Consider the following 19,103-nt stretch of genomic DNA (forward strand, 5'->3'; position numbering starts at 1 on the left):
GAATGCACACCACTAAACAGATCCTAAAGGTTTATTTTAGCTGATAATTTAGTTCTTTTTTGGACAGTGATTGATGTGCTATTATACTCTCCAGGCCTTGCAGCAGTTGCTATGGAAACCTGGTAGTCGTCATGGTTTCTTTGTTCAGCCATCTCTCTCTTTCTCTCTCTCTGTCTCTCTCTCTCTGTGTGTGTGTGTGTGTGTGTGTGTGTGTGTGTGTGTGTGTGTGTGTGTGTGTGTGTGTGTGTGTGTGTGTGTGTCTGTGTGTGTGTGTGTGTGTTATGACGCACTCCGCTAGGTCTGCACCCAACATCGCCTACAGATGTTATGTATTGAATTTTGAAAAGCCTCTTGGGAAGCTGAGAAGTTGGGCATGGTTTCAAGCCTTCTCTCTCTCTCTCTCTCTCTCTCTCTCTCTCTCTCTCTCTCTCTCTCTCTCTCTCTCTCTCTCGCTCTGCCTCTCTCTCTCTCTCTCGCTCTGCCTCTCTCGCTCTGCCTCTCTCTCTCTCTCGCTCTCCCTCTCTCTCTCGCTCTGCCTCTCTCTCGCTCTCCCTCTCTCTCTCGCTCTGCCTCTCTCTCTCTCTGCCTCTCTCTCTCTCTGCCTCTCTCTTTCTTGCCCGCACGCTGCCTCTCTTTTTATCTCGATCTGCTTCTCTACCTCCCTGTTCTCCTGCTCGCTCTATCTCTTTCTGAATCTCTCTCTCTGCCGCTCTCTCTCTCTCCATCTCTCATTTCATTTAAATTTGATAAATGCTTTATTGGCATGAATCGCTGGTTACCACTGTTGCCAAAGCAATGTATATGAAGTATTACATAAATGAACAATATGCTTGAGGAACAACAGTATATGACAACAAAAACAAGAATACATTGAGAATAATACACACAAAGAGAAAACATCTAATTGGGGGATTTAATTTATACAGGGTCTTTCTAAATGCAAAATATGCTCTCTCTGTATCTCTGCCTCTTTCTCTGGCTGCCTCTCTCTCTCTCTCTCTCTTTGGGGGCTGACAGGTTGCCTGGTTAAAAAGCTTCTCTCATTAGTATCATTACTCCCAGGGATGATATGTCTCCCCTCTCCCTGCTACAGTATAATATAGCACTAACACAAAATTGTACAGTGCGCACAGTATCCTTTTAATAACCAAATTACTGCCACCTGTGGTTTTAGATTATGTAAATTAAAATGACATAAAATATGTTTTAAGTGGGGCTGCGCATTAAATGACGAACACATGTTTAGCTTTGCCTGTCTCTTTGCTGCCTTTTCAAAAAAATCCTATATCCTGCTTTGCTTTTTAAATATCAATTAAAAAAGACAAACATGTGAAATCTGCTTTAGATGTTTTTAAGTGTTTTTCTCTTTTAAAGGTAGAGCTCTCCCTTGAATATAGTTCTTCTATGTATGAATAATTTTCATCCAGAATCACTTACGGTGTGATCAACGTGACTGGAATGGGAATGGATTCCTGATGGCCCTGACAGCTTCCACGGAGGGAGGGAGGGAGGGAGGGAGGGAGGGAGGGAGGGAAAAAGCTCACATCACAGAAAGTAAATATAAAGGGCAAAGCGTCAACTCTCCCAGTACTAACCAATTCTCTGACATTTTCTGTGTCAACTTGATTTGCCAGAACACTGCAAAATTGCATCTGATGAATATGATTTTTCAGAGAACAACACTAGTATGGTACTTACAGTATTTCTAGATGGTTTCGCGGTTAAATTCGTTTTTTCTGCTTAGATTTATCTTGTTGTCATGTCACGTTTGTAAAAATGTGATTTGTGCAGCTAGGTGCTCCAAAAATATGTTAATTCACAAGATTGGCAAAGAGAAGGCAAAGGAGGATGTGCATTGGTATTTCTGCTTCCTGCTTTTTGTTTTTATAATAACCATACTAAATAATTTGTCTGCTCATCAGAAATATACATTGTAGCCATGCCAATTACTATTTCATATTTATTCATTAAAAGACTAGGATATTTTTATCTCGCTTCAAAACGCCATCAGCACACCTGAAAACACACTTAGCAGTCGTTCTGATTGTCATCTGTTTCCTTTAAATGGCTAGAGATGAGATGAGGTATCTGTAGACCAGCAATAATGAAATCTTTCCTAGGAACTTGTTGCATCCCAAATAGCACCCTATTCGCTATAAAGTGCACTACTGGTCAAAAGTACATACATAGGGAATAGGGTGCCATTTAGGATGTACCCCTGCCTCACAAACAACCTCTCTGTATTGAGGAAGATACATATTTCAGCAGCTTTGATACAGACGCAGGAATGTAACATCCCGATAAAGCTGTCATATTATGTGGTTTTGAAAAAAACTACTTCAGAGAAATGTGCCTCAGATCATCATAACCCACTAAAGTGCAGATGCTGTTGATTTAGATCCGACCAATTACTGCACAATTAATCATTCACACGTTTGCATTTGTCAGCAGTACAGTAATCCAAATTGCAGATGCAAAATGTCTCCTTAACATTTTCTAAATGCACTCATGTTGAATTGAATATGATCTGTTTTCCATATTGTGTTGTTGCCATAGGAAGTCGTTGCCAGGTAAGTCGGCTACACAAACAGGTGTAGTAACATATTGTGTTCATTGTGTGTGCGTTTTGCCTTCCTCAACTACCATAATAGTTACCCTACCACCCCCAACCCCTATAATAGGCCCCTAAACCCCTGTTTTCCGAAACAGACTTAAACTCTTTTTATAAACCTCTCATAAACCTTAAAGGGTTACACACCCGGGCTGTGCGTCACTCCCGTGGAGATTTTTGCATTTGGTGTCTGGAGTCATTGGAGTGGCTGGCTTGTGGTTCAGTTGAGTTAGTCACAGTGACAAATTGCTTCTTTGCTGTTGCCTGTTAACAGCCTCTGTATTAACCTCTCCATTAGCACTTACTTGGAGTGTTACTCCCATTTTTCCTCTGCCCAATGTCTCGGCGAACCTCTTTAGACTGATTAACGGAGCTTTGGGAAGCATTTAGAGGTGCTAAAGCTCATCGGCTGGAGTGAGGAAGGGAGGCAGTATAGCTGGCTGGTGGTATTGGATAGGAGCCGTATCACTCTGATTACTTCCTGCTTGGCTTTATTTGGTTGCTCTAAATGTTCCTCTAAAACACTATACTGCTAGAATTGCCTGAGAAGAGACTTATTGTTGTATAAATTCTGATTATAAAATACTTAACAATTATAATGTAATGTAATATGGTCATTTAGTAGACGTTTTGAATCCAAGGCGACTTACAGAACTGTCAACATTGAGAGTAGATGTGGCCATGTGAGAAAATAACCCACAATCCACCATTCTCTAAAGCCCAACCCACTGAGCCACTGGAACCCAATGATAAAACAGCAGCGTCGTTCATGGTCCACCCTACTGTGAGCTACTGATAGAGACATTCCACCTGCTCATAGTACATCATGATAAGTTAATAGTAAAGCAGCCATGACAGGGGTGGGTTTTTATCACTGTGATGATCAAAGGGAGGCTCACTGGAGAGTTGTGTTAGTCTCCAGGCTCCAAGATATCCAGTCTGTGCACATGCTGTCGAGAGATGGGCTGCATCCCAAATGGCACCCTATTCCCCATAGGGCTCTGGTCAAAAGTAGTGTACTATGTAGGGAATAGAGTGTCATTTGGACGCAGACAGGGCCTGCTTCAGGAGGAGAATAACATAGCCACCTAGCCGTGTCCCCTTATTCATTCACGTAGCTTTGTCTAACAACAGCAAATCTTCAGCCACACTATAGGCTATCCTATATCCTAGTTTCATCGTCCCATATAGAATTGTTGATTAATGCATCTGATAATGGATGCAGTTCAGCCCTATATACTTAGTTTTTTCACATTTCTACATGACAAAACAATGAGCGTTTTTAACCCTGTAATATTGATCTCTTTATCTCTTTTAATTATCACTTGATCCCCTCAGCCCAGCTGAGATAGGAAACATTGACCTCTCTCAATCACTTTTGTGAACCCTCATTGATTGAAATGGCCCCTTAGCAGGCAATAAATCAAATCAAATTTGTCACATGCCTCGTAAACAACAGGAAACAAAACATAATCACTACAAGATGGTGCCGATAGAGATGGCAGCTTCGCTTCTATTTCTTAGGAAACTGCGCAGTATTTTGTTTTTTATGTATTATGTATTACATTGTTAGCCTAGAAAAACAACTGGGAAGAACTATTGGACATCAAAGAGATGTCAACTTACCAGCACAACCAGCACTACGACCAGGAATACGACTTCCCAAAGCGGATACTTTTTCTGCACCTCCCAGGGCATTTGAACTGATTCCAGAGGCCAAAACAACACCGCCAGAGGAGAGGGTGCCGGAGCGGTCTTCTAGTGAGGCTTCGAATGCCCGCGCACCACCCACCGCTCCCGAGTATATTACTCGCTAATGTCCAGTCCCTAGTTAACAAAGTCGACGAAATCTGGGCAAGAGTTGCTTTTCAAAGAGGTATCCGGGATTGTAACATACAATGTTTCACGGAAGCATGGCTAGCTGGTGACATGCTGTCGGAGTCTATACAGCCAAAGGGATTTTTAGTGCATCACGCTGACTGGAATAAACATCTCTCTGGTAAGATGAAGGGCGGGGGAGTATGTTTCATGATTAACGACTCATGGTGTAATTGTATCAACATACAGGAACTCAAGTCCTTTTGTTCAGCTGACCTAGAATTCCTCACAATCAAATAGCGACCGTATTATCTCCCAAGAGAACTCTCCTCGGTTATCGTCACAGCTGTGCATATCCCCCCGCAAGCGGATACCAAGACGGCCATCAAGGAATTTCACTGGACTTGCAAACTGGAAACCATATATCCTGAGGCATTTATTGTTGCTGGGGATTTCCACAAAGCTAATTTGAGAACAAGGCTACCTCAATTCTATCAGAATATCGATTGCTGTACACGAGCATGTGACACGTTCGACCATTTCTACTCTAACTTCCGCAATGCATAAAAGGCCCTCCCCCGCCCTCCTTTTGGCAAATCTGACCATGACTCCATCTTGTTGCTCCCCTCCTATGGGCAGACACTAAAACAAGAAGCGCCCGTGCTTAGGTTTATCCAACGCTGGTTTGACCAATCAAATTCCACGCTTCAAGATTGCTTCGATCACGGAGACGGGGATATGTTCCTGGTAGTCTCAGATAATAACATTGATGTATACGCTGACTCGGTGAGCCAGTTCATAAGGAAGTGTATAGGAGATGTTGTACCCACTGTGACTATTAAAACCTTCCCTAACCAGAAACCGTGGATTGATGGCAGTATTCGCTCAAAGCTGAAAGCACGTACCACTGCATTTAATCTTGGCAGGTCGACTGGAAATATGACCAAATACAAACAGTGTAGTTATTCCCTGCATAAGGCAATCAAACAAGCAAAGTGTCAGTATAGAGACAAAGTGGAGTCGCAATTCAACGGCTCAAACACGAGACGTACAGTTGAAGTCGGAAGTTTACATACACTTAGGTTGGAGTCATTAAAACAGTTTTTACAACCACTCCACAAATTTCTTGTTAACAAACTATCGTTTTGGCAAGTCGGTTAGGACATCTACTTTGTGCATGACACAAGTCATTTTTCTAACAATTGTTTACAGACAGATTATTTCACTTATAATTAAATGTATCACAATTCCAGTGGGTCAGAAGTTTACATACACTAAGTTGACTGTTCCTTTAAACAGCTTGGAACATTATAGAAAATGATGTCATGTCTTTAGAAGCTTCTGATAGGCTAATTGACATAATTTGAGTCAAATGGATGTGTACCTGTGGATGTATTTCAAGGCCTACATTCAAACTCAGTGCCTCTTTGCTTGACATCATGGAAAATCAAAAGAAATCAGCCAAGACCTCAGGAAAAAAATGTAGACCTCCACAAGTCTGGTTCATCCTTGGGAGCAATTTCCAAACACCTGAAGGTACCACGTTCATCTGTACAAACAATAGTGCGCAAGTATAAAGACCATGGGACCACGCAGACGTCATACCTGCTCATGAAGGAGACGCTTTCTGTCTCCTAGAGATGAACGTACTTTGGTGCGAAAAGTGCAAATCAATCCCAGAACCACAGCAAAGGACCTTGTGAAGATGATGGAGGAAACAGGTCCAAAAGTATCTATATCCACAGTAAAATGAGTCCTATATCGACATAACCTGAAAGGCCGCTCACATGGAAGAATCCACTGCTCCAAAACCACCATACAAAAGCCAGACTACGGTTTGCAACTGCACATGGGGACAAAGATCGTACTTTTTGGAGAAATGTCCTCTGGTCTGATGAAACAAAAATATATAGTGACCATCGTTATGTTTGGAGGAAAAAGGGGGAGGCTTGCAAGCCGAAGAACATCATCCCAACCGTGAAGCACGGGGGTGGCAGCAACATCTTGTGGGGGTGCTTTGCTGCAGGAGGGACTGGTGTACTTCACAAAATAGATGGCGTCATGAGGCAGAAAAATTATGTGGATATATTGAAGCAAAATCTCAAGACATCAGTCAGGAAGTTAAATCTTGGTTGCAAATGGGTCTTCAAATGGACAATGACCCCAAGCATACTTCCAAAGTTGTGGCAAAATGGCTTAAGGACAACAAAGTCAATGTATTGGAGTGGCCGTCACAAAGCCCTGACCTCAATCCTATAGAACATTTGTGGGCAGAACTGAAAAAGCGTGTGTGAGCAAAGAGGCCTACAAACCTGACTTAGTTACACCAGCTCTGTCAGGAGGAATGGGCCAAAATTCACCCAAATTATTGTGGGAAGCTTGTGGAAGGCTACCCGAAACGTTTGACCCAAGGTAAACAATTTAAGGGCAATGCTACCAAATACTAATTGAGTGTATGTAAACTTCTGACCCACTGGGATTGTGATGGTGATGAAATAAATAAAAGCTGAAATAAATCATTCTCTCTACTATTATTCTGAAATGTCACATTCTTAAAATAAAGTGGTGATCCTAACTGACCTAAAACAGGGAATTCTTACTAGGATTAAATGTCAGGAATTGGGAAAAACAGAGTATAAATGTATTTGGCTAAGGTGTATGTAAACTTCCGACTTCAAATGTATGTGGCAGTCTACAGACTATCACGGATTACAAAAAGAAAACCAGCCCCTTCGCGGACATCGGCGTCTTGCTTCCAGACAAATTAAACAACTTCTTTGCACACTTTGAGGACAATACAGTGCCACCGATGCGGCCTGCTACCAAAGACTGTGGGCTCTCCTCAGTTGGTGACCTGAGTAAAACATTTAAACGTGTTAACCCTTGCAAGGCTGCTGGCCCAGACGGCATCCCTAGCTGCATCCGCAGAGCATGCGCAGACCAGCTGGCTGGTGTGTTTACAGACATATTCAATCAATCCCTATCCCAGTCTGCTGTCCCCACTTGCTTCAAGTTCCTGTTCCTGTTCCCAAGAAAGCTAAGGTAACTGAACTAAAAATGACTATCGCCCCGTAGCATTCACTTCTGTCATCATGAAGTGCTTTGAGAGACTACTCTAGGATCATATCACCTCTACCTTACCTGTCACCCTAGACCCACTTCAATTTGCTTACCGCCCCAATAGGTCCACAGACGATGTAATCAACATCACACTGCACTGTAAGAATGCTGTTCATTGACTACAGCTCAACATTCAACACCATAGTACCCTCCAAGCTCATCATTAAGCTTGAGACCCTGGGTCTCGACCATGCCCTGTGCAACTGGGTCCTGGAATTCCTGACAGGCCGCCCCCAAGTGGTGAAGGTAGGAAACATCTCCACTCCGCTGATCCTCAACACTGGGGCCCACAAGGTTGCGTTCTCAGCCCCCTCCTGTACTCCCTGTTCACCCACGACTGCATGGCCATGCACGCCTCCAACTCAATCATCAAGTTTGCAGATGACACAACAGCTTGATTACCAACAACGACGATACAGCCTATAGGTAGGAGGTGAAGGCACTCAGAGTGTGGTGTCAGGAAAATAACCTCTCACTCAATGTCTGCAAAACAAAAGAGATTATTAAAAAAAATCACATTTATTTAACCAGGTAGGCAAGTTGAGAACAAGTTCTCATTTACAATTGCGACCTGTCCAAGATAAAGCAAAGCAGTTCGACACATACAACAACACAGAGTTACACATGGAGTAAAACAAACATACAGTAGAAAAATAAGTCTATATACAATGTTAGCAAATGAGGTGAGGTAAAGGCAAAAAAGGCCATGGTGGCAAAGTAAATACAATATAGCAAGTAAAACACTGGAATGGTAGATTTGTAGTGGAAGAAAGTGCAAAGTAGAAATATAAATAATGGGGTTCAAAGGAGAAAAATAAATAAATACAGTAGGGGAAGAGGTAGTTGTTTGGGCTAAATTATGGATGGGCTATGTACAGTTGCAGTGATCTGTGAGCTGCACTGACAGCTGGTGCTTATAGCTAGTGAGGGAGATAAGTGTTTCCAGTTTCAGAGATTTTTGTAGTTCGTTCCAGTCATTGGCAGCAGAGAACTGGAAGGAGAGACGGCCAAAGGAGGAATTGGCTTTGGGGGTGACCAGAGAGATATACTTGCTGGAGTGCGTGCTACAGGTGGGTGCTGCTATGGTGACCAGTGAGCTGAGATAATGGGGGACTTTACCTAGCAGGGTCTTGTAGATGACCTGGAGCCAGTGGGTTTGGCGACAAGTATGAAGCGAGGGCCAGCCAACGAGAGCGTACAGGTTGCAATGGTGGGTAGTATATCAGGCTTTGGTGACAGAACGGATGGCACTGTGATAGACTGCATCCAGTTTATTGAGTAGGGTATTGGAGGCTATTTTGTAAATGACATCGCCGAAGTCGAGGATCGGTAGGATGGTCAGTTTTACGAGGGTATGTTTGGCAGCATGAGTGAAGGATGCTTTGTTGTGAAATAGGAAGCTGATTCTAGATTTAACTTTGGATTGGAGATGTTTGATGTGAGTCTGGAAGGAGAGCTTACAGTCTAACCAGACACCTAGGTATTTGTAGTTGTCCACATTTTCTAAGTAAGAACCGTCCAGAGTAGTGATGCTGGATGGGCGGGCAGGTGTGGGCAGTGATCGGTTGAAGAGCATGCATTTAGTTTTACTTGTATTTAAGAGCAGTTGGAGGCCACGGAAGGAGAGTTGTATGGCATTGAAGCTCGTCTGGAGGGTTGTTAACACAGTGTCCAAAGAAGGGCCAGAATTATACAAAATGGTGTAGTCAGTATAGAGGTGGATGAGAGATTCACCAGCAGCAAGAGCGACATCATTGATGTATACAGAGAAAAGAGTTGGCCCAAGAATTGAACCCTGTGGCACCCCCATAGAGACTACCAGAGGCCCGGACAACAGGCCATCCGATTTGACACATTGAACTCTATCAGAGAAGTAGTTGGTGAACCAGGCGTGGCAATCATTTGAGAAACCAAGGCTATTGAGTCTCCCAATGAGGATGTGGTGATTGACAGAGTCGAAAGCCTTGGCCAGGCCAATGAATACGGCAGCACAGTATTGTTTCTTATCGATGGCGGTTACGATATCGTTTAGGACCTTGAGCGTGGCTGAGGTGCACCCATGACCAGCTCTGAAACCAGATTGCGTAGCGGAGAAGGTGCGGTGGGATTCGAAATGGTCTGTAATCTGTTTGTTGACTTGGCTTTCGAAGACCTTAGAAAGGTAGGGTTGGATAGATATAGGTCTGTAGCAGTTTGGGTCAAGAGTGTCCCCTCCTTTGAAGAGGGGGATGACAGCAGCTGCTTTCCAATCTTTTGGAATCTCAGACGACACGAAAGAGAGGTTGAACAGGCTAGTAATAGGGGTTGCAACAATTTCAGTGTCACAATCGTCAAATGGAGTGGACCAAAGCGCAGCGTGGTAAGTGTTCATCGTTGTATTTATTTTACCTCAGAACACTACAAACAAAAGAATAAACAATGATAATGACCATCACGTCTTGTAGTCTAATGCAAGCAGTACAAAATTAAAGATCCCACAACTACAGGTGGGGAAAGGCTGCCTAAGTATGATTCCTAATCAGAGACAACGATAGACAGCTGCCTCTGATTAGGAACCATACTCGGCTCAAAACAAAGAAATAGACTTCATAGAATGCCCACCCCACACCCTGACCTAACCACACAGAGAAACAAACCCTCTCTCTCAGGTCAGGGCGTGACAGTATTCCCCCCCCCCCCCCCCCCCCCCCCCCCCCCCCCCAAAGGTGCGGACTCCCGGCCGCAAACCCACACCGCCCGCTGATCCTCCCGCTTCTGTGTTGTCGGAGGAACCAGACCGTGGATCATCGCCGGAGGCTCTGAACTGCCGACTGCCGCTGAAGACTCCGGGCTGCAGACCGTCGCTGGAGGCTCCGGACTGAGGAGCGTCGCTGGAGGCTCCGGACTGAGGAGCGTCGCTGGAGGCTCCGGACTGAGGAGCGTCGCTGGAGGCTCCGGACTGAGGAGCGTCGCTGTAGGCTCCGGACTGAGGAGCGTCGCTGGAGGCTCCGGACTGGGGAGCGTCGCTGGAGGCTCCGGACTGAGGAGCGTCGCTGGAGGCTCCGGACTGGGGAGCGTCGCTGGAGGCTTCGGACTGGAGAGCGTCTCTGTAGGTTCCGGACTGGGGACCGTCGCTGCAGGCTCCGTGCCATGGATCATCCCTACAGGTTCCGCGCCATGGATCATCACTGGAGGCTTTGTGCCATGGATCATCACTGGAGGCTCCGGGCCATGGATTATCACTGGAGGCTTCGTGCCATGGATCATCCCTACAGGCTCCGGGCCATGGATCATCACTGGAGGCTTCGTGCCATGGATTATCACTGGAGGCTTCGAACCATTGATCATCACTGGAGGCTTCGAACCATTGATCATCACTGGAGGCTTCCTACATGAAGCTGGAACCGGTCTCACCGGACTGGGGAGACGCACAGGAGACTGGGTGTGCAGAGCAGGCACAGGGTTTACTGGGCCATGGAGGTGCACTGGAGGTCTGGAGCTTAGGGCTGGCACACCCCGTCCTGGCTGGATGGTTATTGTAGCCCAGCAAGGGCGGGGCGCTGGTGCAGGACGAACTGGGCTGTGCTGGTGAACGGGGGGTACCGTGCGTAGAGCAGGTTGCAGGATAACCTGGGCCGTAGAGACGCACTGGAGACCAGATACGCTGAGCCGGCGCACTTCTTCCTGGCTGACGGCCAACTCTAGCATGGCAACGGTGAGGAGCTTGTGCCAAGGCTGTGACTGCGCATAGGCGACAAAGTGCGCATCACCGCATACCATGGTCCTTGTTCAGTCACTCGCTCCCCACAGTAAGCACGGGGAGTTGGCTCAGGTCTTAAAACCGCCTTAGCCAATCTACCCGTGTGCCCCCCCCCCCCCCCAAAACAAAATTGCCGCTGCCTCTCGGGCCTCCGTTGTTGCCTTGCCTGTCGATCTCGTCGCTGTACCTCCCTCGCTGCTTCCACCTGTTCCCATGGTAGGCGATCCCTTCCGGCCTGGACCTCCTCCCACGTCCAGGATCCTTTGCCATCCAGGATGTCCTCCCATGTCCAGTCCATCGGCCCACGCTGCTTGGTCCCTTGGTGGTGGGATCTTCTGTCACGATCGTCAAATGGAGTGGACCAAAGCGCAGCATGGTAAGTGTTCATCATTGTATTTATTTTACCTCAGAACACTACAAACAAAAGAATAAACAATGATAACGACCATCACGTCTTGTAGGCTAATACAAGCAGTACAAAATTAAAGATCCCACAACTACAGGTGGGGAAAGGCTGCCTAAGTATGATTCCTAATCAGAGACAACGATAGACAGCTCCCTCTGATTAGGAACCATACTCGGCTCAAAACAAAGAAATAGACATCATAGAATGCCCACCCCACACCCTGACCTAACCACATAGAGAAACAAACCCTCTCTCTCAGGTCAGGGCGTGACATTCGGCAGATAATTTTTGAAAAAAAGGGTCCAGATTGTCTAGCCCGGCTGATTTGTAGGGGTCCAGATTTTCCAGCTCTTTCTGAACATCAGCTGACTGGATTTGGGAGAAGGAGAAATGGGGAAGGCTTGGGCGAGTAGCTGTGGGGGGTGCAGTGCTGTTGACCGCAGTAGGGTTAGCCAGGTGGAAAGCATGATGATGATGATGATCGTGGACTTCAGGAAACAGCAAAGGGAGCACCCCCCTATCCACATTGACGGGACAGCAGTGGAGAAGGTGGAAAGTTTTAAGTTCCTCGGTGTTCATATCACCGACAAACTGAAATGGTCCACGCACACAGAGTGGTGAAGAAGGCGCAACAGTGCCTCTTCAACCACAGGAGGCTGAAAAAATGTGGCTTGTCACCAAAAACCCTCACAAACTTGTACAGGTGCACAATTTAGAGCATCCTGTCGGGCTGTATCGCCGCCTGGTACAGCAATTGCACCGCCCACAATCCCAAGGCTCTCCAGAGGGTGGTGTGGTCTGCACAACGCATCACCGGGGGCAAACTACCTGCCCTCCAGTACACCTACAACATCCGATGTCACAGGAAGGAAAAAAGATCGTCAAGGACAATAACAACCTGAGTCACTGCCTGTTCACCACGCTTCCATCCAGAAGGCGAGGTCAGTACAGGTGCATCAAAGCTGGGACAGAGAAGAGATTGAAAAACAGCTTCTTTCTAAAAGCCATCAGAGACTTGATATCATTGGCCACGTTAATAAATGGAACACTCGTCACTTTAATAATGCCACTTTAAGAATGTTTACATATCTCTCATTACTCGTCTCAGATGTATATAATGTATACTGTATCCTTCACTATCTCTTCTTTACTATCTATTGCATCTTAGCCGTTCTGTCACTGCTCATACATATATTTTATACTTATATATTCTTATCCCATTCCTTTACTAGATTGTGTGTATTAAGGTTTTGTTGTGGAATTTGTTAGATATTAGCTGTTTGATACTGCTGCACTGTCTGATCTAGAAGCATAAGCATTTCGCTACACTTGCAATAACATCTGCTAACCATGTGTATGTGGCCAATACAATTTGATTTGAGTAGACAGTGAAATGCTCGCTTACAGGCCCTTCCCAACAATGCAGAGAAAAAGAGAAATAATAGAAAAATAACACAAGGAATAAATACTCAGTGAGTAACATTAATTTAGCTGTATACACAGGGTACCAGTACCGAGTCAATGTGCAGGGGTAAGAGGTAATTTAGGTAGATGTACAGTTCCAGTCAAAAATTTGGACACACCTACTCATTCCAGGCCTTTTCTTTATTTTACTATTTTCTACATTGTAGAATAATAGTGAAGACATCAAAACTCTGAAATAACACATATGGAATCATGTAATAACCAAAAAAGTGTTAACCTTTTCACACGTACAGACAAACGGGTGTGATCATTCCACAGTGGTCCCTGCAACGTATGCTCAAACCGGTGTGATTAGAACGTCCAGTTTCGATTGACGCAACAATCAGCATTTGAGCTGGCCATACTGTTTTTTCACAAACATTTTGCACAAACACAGTCCTTAGAAAGTTATATCCAGAATGTGACCAGTTTATTTCTGGATGCAATGTTCAGACATTCACATAAGTAGCTTCAGCATAACACAAACATCCAAACCGGAAAATGTAGGCTACATTTATCCTAACGCTAACTGAGGAAAGATTGAATTAACACAAGCGGTCTCATATTTTTATAACTCTCGAGCGACAGAAACTACAATATGAATTAGCTAATAGCAATTACTATTTATAATTAATCACATCACGGGTGAGCTCACAATTGATCGAAATAATTGAGTAAAACACTTTCTAGAAATCGAAAGTAATCGATGGGTAGTTTGTGCCCGCCGCCATGTTTTTTTTCTCTCACATCAACCAAAGATAATAAGAGGAGACAAGATGAGTTTGGTCTGTTTATACTATGCATGTTGAAGGGGGTGTGTCGTCTATGATCATTCACTTCCCTTCATTCACTCCTGGAAGTTTACCCGAAAGATGAGTGAACCATTCCTCACCTCATTATAACATCTTTGGTCTGACAGAATGCATTGTATAATGTCACCCAGAATGCATTGTATAATGTCAACAAACATGGTGCCACACATAGCTGGCAAATAGCTTAGCATTAGCTTATTATAATCAGTACAACATTCAACAAATTATTTTACACACATCATAGGTGTCCATTACAATATATGCAATAATCAGAATGCATTATTTGTAACCAGTACTTGAAAACGTGAATAAAACTGTAAATACATTACGTACATACATATGCGCCTACAGTAGAAACGACAACACGATATACAGAAAATAAGGAACTTACTTTGATAGGAACACACACGTCAAAAGTTATTATTTGTAAGGAAACAACAAGGAAGACAACGAGAGCGCCAGCCAGAAAATGTTCCAATTCGTGCAAGACTGCGCAAATACTTGGTCTGCGCAAACATTGGTGAAGTGCTTGGGCTCTTCTCGAAGAGAGAAGTTTGTCCGGCTCAGTAAAGCCTCAAACATAAATTGTCCGCAACGCTGAAATGGGCTACTTCTATGTGAATTAATGAGGAGAAAGAACACACCTCAATTTAAACTGTTGTTAGAAAATACAACTTGTTCGAAAATTATTTTAAATTCACTAGTTGAAACATAGCCTATAGATAATTAGCAGGCAACGAGTACACACGGCAGCCATCATTCCCCAGCACAGCCCAGTTCGCCCTGTGCCAGCGCTCCGCCCGTGATGGGCTATAGTGACCATCCAGCCAGGACAGTGTGTGCCAGCCCTGAGCTCCAGATCTCCGGTACGCCTCCATAGCCCAGTATGTCCTGTTCCTGCTCCTCGCACTAGCCCTGAGGTGCGTGTTACTAGTCTGGCGCCTCCAAAGCCAGTCCCACGCATCAGGCCTCCAGTGCACATTCCCTGTCCGGAGCTGCCAGAGTCGCCCCGCCTGTCCGGAGCTGCCAGAGTCGCCCCGCCTGTCCGGAGCTGCCAGAGTCGCCCCGCCTGTCCGGAGCTGCCAGAGTCGCCCCGCCTGTCCGGAGCTGCCAGAGTCGCCCCGCCTGTCCGGAGCTGCCAGAGTCGCCCCGCCTGTCCGGAGCTGCCAGAGTCGCCCCGCCTGTCCGGAGCTGCCAGAGTCGCCCGCCTGTCCGGAGCTGCCAGAGTCGCCCGCCTGTCCGGAGCTGCCAGAGTCGCCGGCCTGTCCGGAGCTGCCAGAGTCGCCCGCATGTGCGGAGCTGCCAGAGTCGCCCGCCAGACCGGAGCTGCCAGAGTCGCCCGCCAGTCCGGAGCTGCCAGAGTCACCCGCCAGTCCGGAGCTGCCAGAGTCGCCCGCCTGTCCGGGGCCCGCTGCGAGGGTCCCCAGTCTGGCGTCGGCGGCGAGGGTACCCACTCCAGAGGCGCCACCTGAGTGGGCCAAGCCGAAGGTGGAGCGGGGTCCACGTCCCGCACCAGAGCCGCCGCCATAAGGAAGGCCCACCCGGACCCTCCCCTTTAGAGTCCGTTTTTGCTGCCGGAGTCCGCACCTATATGTGTTCTCAGTACAATAAATACATGATGAGCACTCAACACGCTGCGCCTTGGTCTACTCCCTTCGACGGCCGTTACACAAATAGCCCTTACACAGCCTGGAAGTGTGTTTTGGATCATTGGCCTGTTGAAAAACAAATGCTAGGCCCACTAAGCACAAACCAGATGGGATGGCGTATCGCTGCAGAATGCTGTCGTAGGTGTCACCAGCAAAGCACCCCCACACCTCCTCCTCCATTCTTCACGGTGGGAACCACACATGCCGAGATCATCCGTTCACCTACTCTGCGTCTCACAAAGACACGGCGGTTGGAACCAAACATGTCAAATTTGGACTCATCAGACAGATTTCCACCAGTCTAATGTCCATTGCTTGTATTTCTTGGCCCAAGCAAGTTTCTTCTTCCTATTGGTGTCCTTTAGTAGTGGTTTCTTTGCAGCAATTTGACCATGAAGGCCTGATTCACACACTCTCCTTTGAACAGTTGAGATGTGTCTGTTACTTGAACTCTGTGAAGCATTTATTTGGGCTGCAATCTGATATGCAGTTAACTCTAATCAACTTATTCTCTGCAGCAGAAGTCAGTTTCATCATAGCGCTTGATGGTTTTGCAACTGACCTTCATGTCTAAGATTTATTTTTATTTATTTAGCTGGGCAAGTCAGTTTAGAACACATTCTTATTTACAATGACAGCCTACCCCGGCCAAACCCTAACCTGGACGACACTGGGCCAATTGTGCACCGCCCTATGGGACTCCCAATCACGGCCAGTTGTGATACAGCCTGGAATCGAACCAGGATCTATAGTGACGCCTCTTGCACTGAGATGCAGTGCCTTAGACCGCTGCGCCACTCGGGAGCCCTAATGTTGTACTGTCGTTTCTCTTTGCTTATGGCAACTGTTCTTGCCATAATATGGACTTGGTCTTTTACCAAATAGGGCTATCTTCTGTATACCACCCCTACCTTGTCACAACACAACTGATTGGCTCAAACGCATTAAGAAAGAACGAAATTCCACAAATTAACTTTTAACAAGGCACACCTGTTAATTGAAATGCATTCCAGATGACTACCTCATGAAGCTGGTTGAGAGAATGCCAAGAGTGTGTAAAGCTGTCATCAAGGCAAAGGGTGGCTCCTTTGAATAATCTCAAATATAAAATACGTTTTGATTTGTTTAACACTTTTTTTAGTTACTACATGATTCCATATGTGTTTCTACAATAGTAAAAATAAAGAAAAACCCTTGGATAAGTAGGTGTGTCCAAACTTTTGACTGGTACTGTACATATTACCTCAATTACCTTGACTAACTTGTACTCCCGCACATTGACTCGGTACCGGTACCCCCTGTATATTGCCTCGTTACTGTTATTTTATTGTTGCTCTTTCATTTTTTTACTTTAGTTTATTTAGTAAATATTTCTTCACTGCATTGTTGGTTAAGGGCTTGTAAGTAAGCATTTCATGGTAAGGTTTACACCTGTTGTACTCGACGCATGTGACAAATACAGTTTGATTTGAAAATGGCACAATTGGCCAGGAGCCCGTAAAACGGACGATATTCCCTGCAGCGCCATTATGGCCACCACAGGAAGGCCGTGTGGTGTGTTCATTTGGTTAATGTAGCAGGTTCTTGCTATTTCATCCCAATCATATAATTTCTCCACAGACGGATGACATTGCAGAGATTGCCAGGAGGGCCCAGAGCCTGCCGAAGGTCAACAAGAAGAGACAACGAGTGGTGGTCTTCACTCAGGGCAAGGACGATACTGTGGCCACTATCGGTAGGCAAACAGCTTTTCCTAAAATAAATGTAGGTACTTAAAGCCAACAGGTATAATGCGTTATTATGCAGTTATAACACATTGTAAGACTTGTCATGAGCATTATGACCCCTTTATAATGCCTAATTAGTTATAATCATCTCCTAATAATCCTAACTAATTCATTTTTTTTAGAGAACTTATAGCCTCATACGACCATCGTGATCTTGTGTGATTGAATGGTCCATGTAAGGCATCTCTGGCCTTGACTCAAACCACATCTTGCACAATTTCAGAGTATTGCCTTAAATACATGTTGATAGATGACTGCTGTTCACTGAAACAATGCCATGGGAGTCGCTTCAGGGCAACAATATTTACTTTTATGTTTAGCTTGACAATGAATATTGAACGTTACATTTTCTGAGAAAAGGATTTGTATGTCCCAAGTGGCACCATATTCCTGATATAGTGCACTACTTTTGAGCAGGCTCTAGTCAAAAGTATTGCACTATATAAGGAATATGGTGCCATTTGGGTCTCACCCTTTGTGATACGCTCTTCTGACAATCATAGTTTAAGAGCGGTTGAAGGAGAGCATGGAACAGGCATTGATTTGGGAAGTAGAATTATTTTATTTTCTGGTTTTTGGGCAGATTCCAGAACAGTCCTTAGTAGGGCTGGGAATTGCCAGGGACCTCGCGATACAATATGATCACAATACTTGGGTGCCAATACTATATGTATTGCGTTTCTATACTCAGAGGCCAGTTTATTAGGTACGCCACTCTGTTCATAAAAATGGTTCACACCGACAGACAGTGTGTCATGTGGCTGTGGCTTGTTATATAAAGCAGGCATTTGGTGACATTCAGTTACTGTTAGATTGAACGTTAGAATGGGCTAAACAAGTGACCTAAGCGACTTTGAATGTGGTATTATCGTTGGTGCCAGGCGCGCCGGTTCTAGTGTCTCAGAAATGTCCGGCCTCCTGGGATTTTCACACACGACAGTGTCTACGGTTTACCAAAAATGTTGCGACAAATGAAAAACTTCCAGTAAGCTGCAGTCCTGTGGGTGAAAACAGCTCGTAGATGAGAGGTCAAAGGAGTATGGCAAGAATCATGCAAGCAAACATCAGGGCCACAAACAGGCCCTATCCTGCCTGGTGTCAACGGTACAGGCTGGTGTCTGTGGTATAAGGTTGTGGGGAAGGTTTTCCTGGCACACATTAGGCCCCTTGATACCAATTCAGCAATGTTTCCATGCCCCAAAGAATTCAGGCTGTTCTGGAGGCAAAGAGGGGTCTGACCCAGTACTAGATGGGCGTACCTGATTTATTACGATTCTATATGTATTACGATTCAATGTTCCAAACATATTGCTTACTACATGTCTGCTGTAGGACAACAGAGAGACATAATAAAAATTTGTTTTGATCAGTCATGGAAATAAAAGTGCTGAAAACATGTTGGTTCACATTTAAAAAGAAGATTGTGGCCAAGCTGTAGGAGGAGAAATACCAAAGTTTTGGTGAAGGTACAGCCGACAAGTGCTAGCTAACATTAACTACCTGGCAGAAACATTTTAACAAAATGAATACTTGCAGTCATAGAATCGATATAATATCGTAAAAATTTATATTGCGATACTCTACTTAGTGATTTAAAAGTGTTAACTCTTTCTTTTTCACACCTCTTTCCTTTTTTCGCCATTAGGCTACAGGAGAGTAAAACTGCTATCCTGGCATATTTGTTAGCTGTGTTAGGG

General features: G+C 45.2%; 1 protein-coding gene across 2 annotated transcripts in view; it reads left to right on the forward strand.

The window, feature by feature from the left end:
* adkb (adenosine kinase b) overlaps positions 1-19,103 on the forward strand; it is a 278,559-nt gene that overhangs the window by 239,649 nt on the left and 19,807 nt on the right. For both annotated transcript variants that reach the window (XM_029699060.1, XM_029699061.1), the window contains exon 9: positions 17,240-17,354. In XM_029699060.1, the coding sequence (XP_029554920.1) occupies positions 17,240-17,354 (115 nt within the window). The remainder of the gene's footprint in view (positions 1-17,239; positions 17,355-19,103) is intronic.

This window comes from Salmo trutta, chromosome 18, assembly GCF_901001165.1.
Source record: "Salmo trutta chromosome 18, fSalTru1.1, whole genome shotgun sequence".
NCBI classification, from domain to species: domain Eukaryota; kingdom Metazoa; phylum Chordata; class Actinopteri; order Salmoniformes; family Salmonidae; genus Salmo; species Salmo trutta.